Source organism: Neophocaena asiaeorientalis, unplaced genomic scaffold, assembly GCF_003031525.2.
Source record: "Neophocaena asiaeorientalis asiaeorientalis breed wild unplaced genomic scaffold, Neophocaena_asiaeorientalis_V1.1 scaffold82, whole genome shotgun sequence".
Lineage (NCBI taxonomy): Eukaryota > Metazoa > Chordata > Mammalia > Artiodactyla > Phocoenidae > Neophocaena > Neophocaena asiaeorientalis.
Window position 1 is genome coordinate 1,349,153 of NW_020173068.1, and position 12,343 is coordinate 1,361,495.

Sequence of the window (12,343 nt, forward strand, 5' to 3'; positions counted from 1 at the left end):
CCCGTGAGCCATGGCCGCTGAGCCTGTGCGTCCGGAGCCTGTGCTCCGCAACGGGAGAGGACACAACAGTGAGAGTCCCGCGTACCGCAAAAAAAATCATTACACAAGGAGGAACATAAAAATAAATGATTTGTCATTGACTTTAATAATTTGTGAAATATAAACTGCATTTTTATTTGATAAAGGCAACAACCAGGAGAATTAAAAACAGGCTTTCTGCATTGCAAATCACTATAGCAAATAAAAGCAAATATGGAAAAATTCAGAAAACAGGAAATAGCCAGAAATAAAAACCATAAAATAAGATGACAGATGACCAAACAAGTCATCTGTTAACAGTAGAGCTACAATGGGTTAAATGCCAGCCGGAGTGGAGACGCTGCAGTTTTTAGGACAGACACTTTGTGCCTCCAGGCTCTTGCTAATTCTGAACCCTAGGCCTGGCTTGCTTGTCTACTCTGTTCAAGGCTAAGGCCTCACTTCCAGACAGACTTCTTCCTCCCGGCAGTCCTCCCGGGCCACCAGGGGCGGAATGAGCACTCTTCTCACAGACCTGGCAAGCGCGTGCGAAGCTGGTGCTCCAGATATGAGACGAACCACCTTACTCCCTCTCACTCCGAAGGGCCGGGCATCCTGCCAGTTTCGGCCCACAGGGTGAAGCAGTCAAACCCTGCTCGATTGTAATGTTATGTCTTTTTCCTTGTCACCCGCCTTTTCCCCCACGACGGTGATCCTCCGCGACAATCAAGTTTCAAACCGGTTCCGATTGCTGACGGACACAGTCACGACCCGCGAAGCCTCCCCTATGCCCGCGACGGGTCTTCCAAGCGCGTTGTCGGATCCACTCCAGACGTCTCGCCCCGCCCCCACCTTGCAGACTTGCAAGGTCTCCACGGCGTTCGCTGGGAAGTCGCGTCCCGAAGAACGGGAGCGCGAGAGGAATAGGGCTCGGGGCTTAGCTTCTAGAGCCCCTTCCCCAAGTCAGAGGGGCTCCTCCCTGTCGCCAAAGATGTGGGGTTCAAGGAGGGCGCGGTCCTACTGGATTTGTTGAAGAGGAGACTGGGGGCTGAGCCCAAGGGTCTTGAGGGTTAACAGGGAATGAGCAGGGGGCTCGGGGCAGACTCGTGGCGCCCTGGGGTGGGTGAAAGAGAGGGGTCCCACGCGCGGGCCTGGACGCAGCGACGAAAGGGTTAAGGCATTGGGCCCCGCCCCAGCCCCGGGATTGGCGGGTCCGGGGGGCGTGGCTGGAGGGCGTGCCCGCGTTTGCCGCAGCCGCGAGTGGGCGGGGCCCGGGCGGGGAGCGGGAGGGGCGCCGAGCGCAGCCGGGCCCGCGCCTCGCGCCCAGCCGGGCGGGCTTCTGGCTGCGCCAGCTAGCCGGACCGCCGGCGCCTACGCCGAAGACCCCGCACCGGACCCTGAGATAGCGAGTAAGTGAGGCAGGCGCACTGCGGCGCCCCTCCTGGCTCCGACCTGTCTGTCGCCTTGCCCGCTGCACCGCGAGGCTCGTTCGGTAGGACCCGGAGCCGGGGAGGGGGCGCGTCCCACTGCTGGGATCCTTGGGGGTGAGGAGAGTGAAGATGAGACCGATGATGTCATGGATGCTTCGCAGGGCCTGGGGGAAGGTGGCGGCCGGAGGGGGTGCGGCCCGGATTATGTCACCTCTTCCCTCTGCGCCCCGCCCCCCGGGCCACACGCCTTGGTGGGGAGCATCGAGAGGTGCGGGAGGGATTTCCCCCACCGCAGAGACCACCCCACCCCCGGGCATCTCCTCGGGATGGCCTGTGGCCGGGGTCTCTGTCGTGGGCAGCGCCCGAGCACCCGCCACCCCCCACCCCCACCCCCGTGCGGGAGGCTCGTGTGTGCGCGTGTGTGTGCTCGGGATGTGTGTGGGGGGGCGCTGTCAGCCCCCTCACTCCTGAAACATGGGATTTATCAGAGCCAGGATCTAGGGGATGGGGCCCTTCCCCCTTTGTCGCCAAGGGAAGATGGATCTTCCCTCACACATCCCAACCAAGAAGTTCTGGAGACCTCTGCACCCCCAAAAGCCCTACAGTGCCCCTGATACCTTTTCTCCCTCAGTCCTTCTTCTCGGAACCCTTCCTGATTTTCCTGTCCGATTCACTGCCTCTTTGCATTGCTCATAACTAGCATTCCCACACACATTCTCTCTGTATCTCCTCAGTGCCAGGGGCCAGAGATCCAAGACTCTGCCGTCCATTCCCCCTGGGGGTACTCACAGGCCAGTCTCAGAATGAAATATCCCTGGAGTGGCCTGAGCCAAGTGCTCCAAGACCACCCTACCCCCTCTCCCAGGGTAGATCAGGGATGCTGTCCTGGGAGGCAGCATTTGGATTGGTCCTTGAAGGATGCAGGATGGGCACAGAGAGCTGAGAAGAGATTTTGTGTGTAGAGTGGAGAGGGGCTCAGGTCAAGGGAAATAGGATGAGCAACAGGAGAGGCCTTGGGGGCCCTGCTTCAAGCCCTGCTCTGGTTCTGAGGGCTGAGAGGAATGCCAGGCATTTACCCGTAATACATTCACTTCTTAAGATTCCTGTAGGGTAGGTGTGAGAACCCACGGTGGAATAACCTGCATGCAGTTCCACCCCTAATCAGTTGAGCTGGGATTTACACTTGGAGCTGATACCTCCATAACTCTGTCTATTGCACTTGGTGCAGTAGAATTTGGGCAGAGCACAGACAAGATCAGCTTTGCCCTTTAGAAAGGGTCCCTTGGCAGCTGCACAGGGGAGGGAGTGCTGAGAAAGAAAGCCCAGTGAGGAGCCCCCCGCAAAGATGCTGGCAGGAGGGGCTGCTGAGATCTTTAGGGGGTGAATGGGCTGAGCTTGGGGCCTCTGAGACCCAAGAGAAGGGTGGGGCATTCCTAGTTTTGGGAGGGACACAGCTATGGTGGGGTGGGTGGTCACTGTAGGATGGAAGGACCTGCCCATGTAACCCCCAGGTATTGTCTCTTTGGCCCGTTCATGACCACTAATACTGTGTGTAATGTCCTAGGCACTGAGAGCTGATAGGACAGAGATAGAGGCAGAATCGGGCAACAGGCTGTCATCCCAGGTTGTTGAGCTGAGGCCATGAGGCTGTCTTTGCCGACCACACTCAGCTACCTGGGCTAGTTCAGGACCCAGACCCACAAATGAAGCTCAAACCCTTCCCCTGGGCTCAGTTTCCACCTATCAGGGAAACATACGCCCCTGCTTATCCTACCAGTCCCTGCTGGGGTTTTGTGGAAAGAAGCTGCAGCAGCCCAAGCTTGGGAGAGAGAAGGGGCAGGGAACGCTTGTATGGGGCTGACCATAACAGGTTAGAGTTATGGCAAGAAGCTGTTTGGAGAGCGAGACTCCAGGGAGAGCTGCAGTGGGTTGGTAGTCAAAGATTCCCCAGGTAAACCACAGGGATAGGAGGCTCAGGAAACAGTTCTGGGACCTCATTTCCATCCATCCAGGACTCTGGGCATCCAGGCCTTCCTGGGGACCACACACAAACCCAGGGAAACAGTGGGTCAGGGTGGAATATGATCAGCCCCAACCTATGGTCAGATTCTCCTTTACTGAATCTCAGAGAAGGTAGTATTGCATGTTTGTACTGCACCTTACAGTTTGCAAAGAACTTTCCTGTCACTCTCATGATCAACATGATCACTTCTGAGGTTTGCTCCTGTCCACACCCAGGCTTCTGGTGGCGCCCCCTTGCCTAGATCTCTAATCTCACTATTGATGCCTTCCTTCAGGATATCACCACACTCAGGTTTCTACCATGTTAAATTCTAAAATTAGAAGAGAGCCCTTGGATCCCAAACCACCTTAAATTACTGCCTTCTCTGGCCTCCTCTTAAAAGAGAGGGGAGGCTTCCCTTGTGGCGCAGTGGTTGAGAGTCCGCCTGCCGATGCAGGGGACACAGGTTCGTGCCCCGGTCTGGGAAGATCCCACATGCCACGGAGCGGCTGGGCCCGTGAGCCATGGCCGCTGGGCCTGCGTGTCTGGAGCCTGTGCTCCGCAACAGGAGAGGCCACAACAGTGAGAGGCCCGTGTACCGCAAAAAAAAAAAAAAGAGAGAGAAGGGAACTCTTCCATCTTTCCCTTCAGACCCCCCTCCTACTCCTGTAGTCTGGCTCTGCCTTGCACCACTTTTCTGAAATCATACTCTCATAGACACGTGATGTTTCCACCTGCCAAATGCAGGACACCCCCGCCAATCCCAATTTTACCTGGTCCCTTTAAAAAAAATTTTTTAATATAAATTTATTTATTTTTGGCTGCGTGGGGTCTTCGTTGCTGGGCGCGGGCTTTCTCTAGTTGCAGTGAGCGGGGGCTACTCTTCGTTGCAGTGCGTGGGCTTCTCATTGCAGTGGCTTCTCTTGTTGCAGAGACGGGCTCTGGGCGTGTGGGCTTCAGTAGTTGTGGCTCACGGGTTCTAGAGCGCAGACTCAGTAGTTGTGGTGCACTGGCTTAGTTGCTCTGCGGCATGTGGGATCCTCCTGGACCAGGGCTGGAACCCGTGTCCCCTGCATTGGTAGGCAGATTCTCAACCACTGCGCCACCAGGGAAGCCCTTGCCCCTTTTTTAACACCAGGAGCTGCCCCCACATTCTTGCAGCCCACTCCATCTTGGTCTTCAGGGCCTGCCTTCTCCTGGCCTTCTTCCCACTCCCACACCACCTCCCAGTCTTCTGGGGCTCTACCACTCGAGCTCCATGCTGGGCGCCACCCACACCACCCTTGAATGCTCATGATTCCAGTCTCTCTTTCCATCCGGTATGTGACAGATATCTTTCTCTGGTCTTCCTCAAATCACCCATTTCCCCCAAACATTCTCCTCCTGTCAAGTTAAGGGTGTCACACCCATCCTGGTGCCCCAGTCCAGATTCCTCCCTTGCCCCCACCCCCTGAACACCATCTGTATGAAATTCTGTCCGTTCTTCCTCCCTGCCCAGATCTTCCCACTGGTTCTAAGCCTCAGGCCTCCCAGCCTCCACCTTCTCAGTCCCTAGCTGCTCCCTACACTGCATCCAGAGATGGCAAGAGAAGGGGGTCATGCTTAGAATGGGAGGGGGATATCTGGACTGGAGTATACTGGGAGTGGAGACAGCATGGCCAGGGTGAGTCAAGAGGCACGTAGGGCTTCCCTGGTGGCGCAGTGGTTAAGAATTCGCCTGCCAATGCAGGGGACACGGGTTTGAGCCCTAGTCCAGGAAGATCCCGCATGCCGCCAAGCAAGTAAGCCCGTGCACCACAGCTACTGAGCCTGCGCTCTAGAGCCCTTGAGCCACAACTACTGGGCCCGCGTGCCTAGAGTCCGTGCTCTGCAACAATAGAAGCCACCGCAATAAGAAGCCCACGCATCGCAAAAAAGAGTAGCCCCCGCTCACTGCAACTAGAGAAAGCCTGCGTGCAGCAAAGAAGACCAAATGCAGCCAAAAATATATTAAAAAAAAAAAGGGAGGCACCTAGGGCACCAGATGAAAGGAGGCACTCACTCTCAGGGTCCTGCACTTGCTGATCCTGCACCTAAATTGCGCCCTAGGTGCCTCTCTTGACTCACCCTAAGTCTCAGCCTTGTGGGACATGTGGAACAGATTAGCTTAAGGGAGCAATGTAGTAAAGTCCTGTTCTCCACACCTGGGGGGTCGGGGGGAGATGCTGATAGAATGGAATTTTACGAAGTCAGTGTGGACTGGTTTGTGGTAAGTTTTCCAACCACCTAGGGCTGTAATTCCAGGTGTGATGGCCAGAAGACTGAAGGGCAAGAGTTTTGTTAAGGCTCCCCTGGTCTGGGGCCTGATAGCACAAACACAGCATTAAAAATGGGCATATGGGTAGAAGACAGTTTGAAGTGCACTCAAGGGGTCGAGGGCTGCTACCAGTACCCCTTCACCTTGGCAGAGAAGGAAGGCTCCCTGCCTGGTTTCTGGTGGGAACAGGAGTTAAAGGCCTGAAGGGCGCCCCCTGCCATTTCTGGCACACGTATTTGAGCGTCTACACTCACAGCAGGCACTGCCTGCTCCCACTGCCTGGCTGGATATGAGGATCTCTGGGGCAGGTCTTCCCAGGTGCGGACTTGAGACAAAGGAACCAGGAAGCGGGGCCTTCCTGAGCGCAGGTAACCCGAGGCCCTGCTCCCCCTGCTTCTCTGGGCCAGCCCTGGGGGAGGAGGGACGCACGTCCACTGAAGGGCTCAGAGAAATTCACGGTGAACTAAGCAGGGTCAAGGTCCACAAGGAGCGGGGGAGGGGAGTAATCCAGGAAGTCTTCCCGAAGGCAATGAATTCTTGGAGGGGTTCTGCAGGCGCGGAATCCTCCTGGGCGCCGCTGGGCACGGAGGCCCCGCTCCTGCCCCCGCCCACTTGTAGGAACAGCAGGCCAGGAGGGAGGCTTGGCAGGCGCCCGCGCTGGCGGCGCTGCGTCCTCTGCCCCGGCCTCAGCCAGCCCGGGGGCCTCTGCTGAGGTACTGACCATGGGTAGGGGGCCCTCTCGTGCCAGGCCCCCATGCGGCGGAGTTGGAAAGACCTCCGGTAGGGCCCCCTGCTAGGCGCTGCAGCTGGGGTCCCCGGCAGTCCGCGAGGGGCGGGGCATGCCCTTGGTGGCCCAGATAAGCGCCGCCGCGGCAGCTCCCGCCCACCAGACCCCCAATACCCTTGTCCCCTCCCCGCGCCCGCCTCCCTGGGGTGCCTGGCATGCGGCAGCTCTGCGAGGTAGGTCCTCCATTCCTCCCATTTCGCAGAGGAGAAAACTGCAGTCCAGGATGGCTCAGTCGGCCCGTCCAAAGTCGCGCAGCTGGTCCTGGACGAGCTGCGAGAGTGAGGCACATGGCCCCTGCAGACCGGGCCTCGGAGGGTCCAAGGCTTGAGGACCCGTCGGCCCCCCACCCCCTTGGAGAGGCAAGGAGAGGATCCTGCGCTGGTAGTGAGCCTCCACTTCTGCCCTTGACTGCAACACCCTGGGTTAGGGGGCCGGGAAGGACTCCCATCCACAGTTTTTGGATAGGGATGGGTTTCTCTCCCTCCCTTAAGTTCTGAGGTTCCCTACTGAATTCAGGTACTGCTGTCCCCTTCCAACCCCATCTCCCCAGCCCATGAGGTTGGGATATAGGGGTCCAGACCCAGAGTAAAGTACACCTGAGTTTTCCCCAGCCCATGAGGTTGGGATATAGGGGTCCAGACCCAGAGTAAAGTACACCTGAGTTCTGGGGGTTGCAGTGAAGAGTTGAGGGGGTCACTGTGTCTGGGAGGCTCATGAAGGAGGTGGGTTTGAGGTGGGAGTTAAAGAATGGAATACTGAGCAGAGCAAAGCTAGGAGGGTAGGTGCATAGTCCCTGGGGGTTGGGCTTTGTCAGGTGTGCAACAGGCAGCCCCTATTACCAAGCTATCATTATTTACCCAGCCCCATTCCTTTACCTTGGGTGTTTGGGAACTCTTGTACCCACTATAAGGAAGGAGACACTGAGGGGCAGGATGCAGGTGGTGCCGGGTCGGGCTTGCATGGGATGGTGGGAGTGGAGGTGGAGCTGACCTATCTGCTTTCCCACCTGTGCCCACAGTGCCCCCCTGGCTTAGTCATGGCGAAGCTGGAGACACTGCCTGTGCGCGCTGATCCAGGGCGGGATCCCCTCCTGGCCTTTGCCCCTCGGCCCTCTGAGCTCGGACCCCCAGACCCTCGTCTGGCCATGGGCAGTGTGGGCAGTGGGGTGGCCCACACTCAGGAGTTCGCCATGAAGAGTGTGGGCACCCGCACGGGGGGTGGGGGCAGCCAAGGCAGTTTCCCTGGCCCCCGTGGCAGTGGGGCCAGCAGGGAGAGGCCAGGCCGCTACCCCTCGGAGGACAAGGCTCTCGCCAATTCACTCTACCTCAATGGCGAGCTACGGGGCAATGACCACACAGATGTCTGCGGCAATGTGGTGGGCAGCAGTGGTGGCAGCAGCAGCAGCGGCGGCAGTGACAAGGCCCCACCACAGTATCGTGAGCCCAGCCACCCACCCAAGCTCCTGGCCACTTCTGGCAAGCTAGACCAGGTCAGTCCCCGGGGCCTTTTCCTGGGGCAGGAGGCAGCCCATAGAGGAGGGTGAAGTGGGCCTTCTTGGACGTTTTTGGGTTGTAGGGGCTGAGATAGAAGCTGGGCTGGGGAGCCTTGGGGGCCAACTCCAGCTGGTAGGTCAAGGGTAAAGACCTGGCTGTGAGGGGGGCAGGTGGTGGATATAAGGTGGGACTCCAGCCAGGAGGGACTCCCAGGATGGGGATCCAATGGGGGTGGGAGGTGGGGCTGAACAAGTCTAGATCAGAGGGAAGAGACTGGGGGCAAGGCTAAGGTCCCATCCTGATGTCGACTCCCCCTTCCTTGCTTTTGTGCAGTGCTCAGAGCCGCTAGTTCGGCCTTCGGCCTTCAAGCCTGTTGTACCCAAAAATTTCCACTCCATGCAGAACTTGTGCCCCCCCCAGACCAATGGGACCCCTGAGGGACGACAGGGCCCTGGTGGCCTCAAGGGTGGACTGGACAAGTCTCGGACCATGACCCCAGCGGGTGGGGGAGGGGGCGGCCTCTCAGACTCAGGCCGGAACTCACTCACAAGCCTGCCCACCTACAGCTCCAGCTATAGCCAGCACCTGGCGCCCCTCAGTGCCTCCACCAGCCACATCAACCGCATTGGCACTGCCAGCTATGGTAGTGGCAGTGGTGGCAGCAGCAGCGGTGGTGGGTCAGGCTACCAGGACCTGGCAACCTCTGACAGTGTGCGGGCCTCCAGCAAGGGTGGGTCATCCTCATCCATGGGGCGGCCAGGCCACCTGGGATCAGGGGACGGCGGAGGTGGAGGCCTGCCATTTGCGGCCTGCTCACCACCCTCGCCCAGTGCTCTGATCCAGGAGCTAGAAGAACGGCTGTGGGAGAAGGAACAGGAGGTGGCAGCTCTGCGGCGTAGCCTGGAGCAGAGCGAGGCGGCAGTGGCACAGGTGCTGGAGGAGCGTCAGAAGGCCTGGGAGCGTGAGCTGGCCGAGCTGCGGCAGGGCTGCAGTGGGAAGCTGCAGCAGGTGGCCCGTCGCGCCCAGCGTGCCCAGCAAGGCCTACAGCTGCAGGTGCTGCGGCTGCAGCAGGACAAGAAGCAGCTGCAGGAGGAGGCAGCCCGGCTGATGAGGCAACGGGAAGAGCTTGAGGACAAGGTTGCCGCCTGCCAGAAGGAACAGGCTGACTTCCTGCCCCGGATGGAGGAAACTAAGTGGGAGGTGCAGACTGGGGGGTTGGGCATCTCCCTGTGTCCCCTTCCTTCTGTCTCTCTGGAGAAACCCAGAGCAGCAGCCCACAACTATCACAAGGGGTGTGAAGGTTGTGCAGGGATCAATTAGGAGTGTCTGTGAGGACCAGAGCTGTCCCAGGCTGTGTGAGATTAGCCATGTCTGTCCCAAGTCTGAGGAGGGAAGCCTGCATGTCATTTCTGCCATGATGAGGAGCTGACCCTGAGCCCTGGGGCAGCTTGATGCCCTGGGGCTGGATATGGGGGCTGGGGTGTGGGTGAGCAGAGCTCTGCCTTCACCCTGACTTCTCTTCTCACCTGTCCCTGCCCAGGTATGCCAGAAGGCTGGGGAGATTTCCCTACTGAAGCAGCAGCTGAAGGACTCGCAGGCGGATGTGTCCCAGAAGCTGAGTGAGATTGTTGGGCTGCGCTCGCAGCTGCGGGAGGGCCGGGCCTCACTGCGGGAGAAGGAGGAGCAGCTGCTCAGCCTGAGGGACTCCTTCAGCAGCAAACAGGCCAGCCTGGAGCTGGGTGAGGGCGAGCTGCCCTCTGCCTGCCTCAAGCCGGCGCTGACCCCAGTGGACCCGGCCGAGCCGCAGGACGTGCTGGCCACCTGCGAGAGCGACGAGGCCAAGATGCGCCGTCAGGCTGGGGTGGCTGCTGCCGCCTCCCTGGTTTCCTTGGATGGGGAGGTGGATGCTGGGGGGGAGAGTGGGACTCGGGCCCTGCGGCGGGAGGTGGGGCGCCTGCAGGCTGAGCTGGCAGCTGAGCGGCGAGCCCGGGAGCGCCAGGGTGCCAGCTTCGCAGAGGAGCGCCGAGTGTGGTTGGAGGAGAAGGAGAAGGTCATCGAGTACCAGAAGCAGCTGCAGCTGAGTTATGTGGAGATGTACCAGCGCAACCAGCAGCTGGAGCGGCGGCTGCGAGAGCGGGGGGCTGCGGGAGGTGCCAGCACGCCTACACCCCAACATGGGGAGGAGAAGAAAGCCTGGACCCCCTCCCGCCTCGAGCGTATCGAGTCCACAGAAATCTGATCCCCTACCTGGGCATGTGGCCTTTTGACAAATACCCAGTCAAAGGCCAGAGTCCCCAGTGTTCCCCCCTCCGCCATCTCTTTTCCCCATGTCCCCTGTATCCCCAGACCAAAGAGGTTCTCAAAGCAGCTGTGACCAGGCCCCTCCCCTCCCCTCCCCTCACTGGGTGTCTCCCGGCTCTACCACTGCCCCTCTGGGCAGCCCACTCAACCCTCCTCCCAAGGAGGAAACAGGGGAAGGGCAGAGTGAGTGGGGATGAGGAGCCCAGGCAGCAGGGGAACTCATGCTCCTTTTCTTGGCACTCCCTTATTGGAGAGGTGGCAGGCCTTGCAGTGCCATGATGTGCCCAGCTCCTTGGTGGGTCTGGGCTGCTACTGTCGGCCACCCTGTGTCCAGAGATGCTCTCTGTACCCATCTCCTTGGCCATGTAACCTGAGGTGGCTTGCGTGCATTCTGCCAAAGCTGACACCTTGGACTCCTGGCCTCTCTCCTTCCAGTACTTTTCTCCCTCCCTGGGCAGATTGGCAGGACAAACGGGAGCAGGTGGCCTACCTGTGGTTGAGAGGGCTACTTGCCCAGCCCCTCCCTGCCAAGGTCTCTTGGACTCAGGCCTCAGAGCCTGGCCTGGTCCTGAGTGTGTGTCCATATGTGTGTGTTGGAGGAGAGAAGGGCTGGGGCTGGAGGCTCAGTGCCCAGGGAAGATCTGCCATCCTATTCCTGAGAAGGGTCACCTAGAAGCTTCTTAGCTTTACCCTCACCCTTCTGACCAGGATCCCACAGGACAACAGCCCCATCTGCTTGGCTGACCCCACACCCAGGGCCACTGTCCAGCTCTAACTACAGCTATTAAGTGCCACCTGCCTCTCAGGCACTCCCCTCACCTAGTTTCTGAGGTCACATGAGTGTCTGTGATGTCTTCTTGTGTTTTCCCTGACTTGATTCCCTCAGCCACCTTCTGCTTTCGTGCTCAGCCTATTGCTTTCATGCTCAGAACATCATTGTCCTAGGCCATCTCTTCCCCCAAACTTCACCTTTTCTTCCAATAGAAAACTGCTTGATCTTTGGTGCACTGCCCACTTCCAAGTTCCACTGGGCCCAAGCTTGAGCCTGAGGCCCCTGTTTTGGGGGGTGGGGGTGGCTATGATTGCTCTTGAAGAGCAAGACTGAACTGAGAGGATCACTGACCCCTGGGTCCCAGAGGCCTGAAGTAGCCCAGTGTTTGCCCAGGGTAGGCCTGGCAGGGCCATCAGTGGGGACTGGGGAAGCCAATGTCACTTCCTCCTCTGGGGGCCGTCTCAGAGTCCATCTCCCCAAAATAAGAAGGGAAAGGCAAATTTCTAACACACCAGCAATAAAAATCAGAGGAGGCTTGGCCCTCAGCCCTTGTATTTCTCTCTTTTTACTCTCTCCTTCCCACCCACAGACTGGGTTTGTGGGGCAGGGTGGAGGGAGCTGGCAACTACTGTGAGCAATCCCCCGACCCCTGACCAGCCTCCTCCCATGACTGGTGACTGTTTAACGAGCTGTGCATCCCCCACAAAAACAGGAGTGCCCCTGTGGCCTCTGTCCTTCTGCACAGCCCTTTCCAGTGCCCCTCACCAGATCTCTGAGCTGGGTGGGGGGCTGTCCTGGCAATCACTGCCCATTCCACTCACCCTTCACTGCACCTGCCCCAGAAATTGGGCCTGGGCCAGAGGGGCAGGGGGAAGAGGAGGCATTAGTAGGTAAAAAAAAAAAAAAAGAAAAAAATATGAACAGACTTAGCTTTGGGATTTCCAACCACAAAAGAAATTATATATAAATATATATAAATATATATCTCTACCACATGTGATGGAAAGACTTCGTTTTCTTTTCCCAAAGAAATAAAATGGAGAAAGCCTCTTGAGTGGCACTCTTTTGGCATGCTTGTGTCTTTGCAGGTGTGGGAGGTGGGGCTGGGTGAGGGGGGTGTGGAGGGCAAAGCCGGAGTAAATATTTCCCAGAGGAGGCATGAGACTGGAGGTGCTCACTGGGCCGTGCCAGGAGGTTGGCCCAAAGCCCAAGCTCCTCCCTGTTGCCCAGGAGGAGTAGTGGTT

The 12,343-nt window shown here is 58.5% G+C and overlaps 1 protein-coding gene across 6 annotated transcripts; it reads left to right on the plus strand.

Annotated features, from left to right (window-relative positions):
- Positions 1-1,302: 1,302 nt before the first annotated feature.
- Positions 1,303-12,006, plus strand: LZTS3 (leucine zipper tumor suppressor family member 3). 6 transcript variants are annotated; one of them, XM_024743106.1, is made up of 6 exons: positions 1,319-1,427; positions 5,898-6,114; positions 6,736-6,914; positions 7,552-8,022; positions 8,360-9,226; positions 9,567-12,006. In XM_024743106.1, exons 4-6 carry the CDS (start codon positions 7,570-7,572, stop codon positions 10,263-10,265), a joined length of 2,019 nt encoding a protein of 672 aa, XP_024598874.1. In that variant the 5' UTR covers positions 1,319-1,427; positions 5,898-6,114; positions 6,736-6,914; positions 7,552-7,569; the 3' UTR covers positions 10,266-12,006. The 6 variants fall into 6 exon arrangements, with proteins under 6 accessions (XP_024598876.1, XP_024598875.1, XP_024598873.1 ...); XM_024743107.1 differs by lacking the exon at positions 5,898-6,114 and having other exon boundaries at positions 1,309-1,510; XM_024743105.1 differs by lacking the exon at positions 5,898-6,114 and having other exon boundaries at positions 1,311-1,427; positions 6,736-6,917.
- Positions 12,007-12,343: the final 337 nt, after the last annotated feature.

Excerpts from the sequence above, each read along its gene's own strand:
- LZTS3 (XM_024743108.1), top strand. The coding sequence starts at position 7,570 with ATGGCGAAGCTGGAGACACTGCCTGTGCGCGCTGATCCAGGGCGGGAT. Across the intron at positions 8,023-8,359 it reads CTTCTGGCAAGCTAGACCAG|TGCTCAGAGCCGCTAGTTCG; the intron begins GTCAGTCCCCGG and ends GCTTTTGTGCAG. Across the intron at positions 9,227-9,566 it reads TGGAGGAAACTAAGTGGGAG|GTATGCCAGAAGGCTGGGGA; the intron begins GTGCAGACTGGG and ends GTCCCTGCCCAG.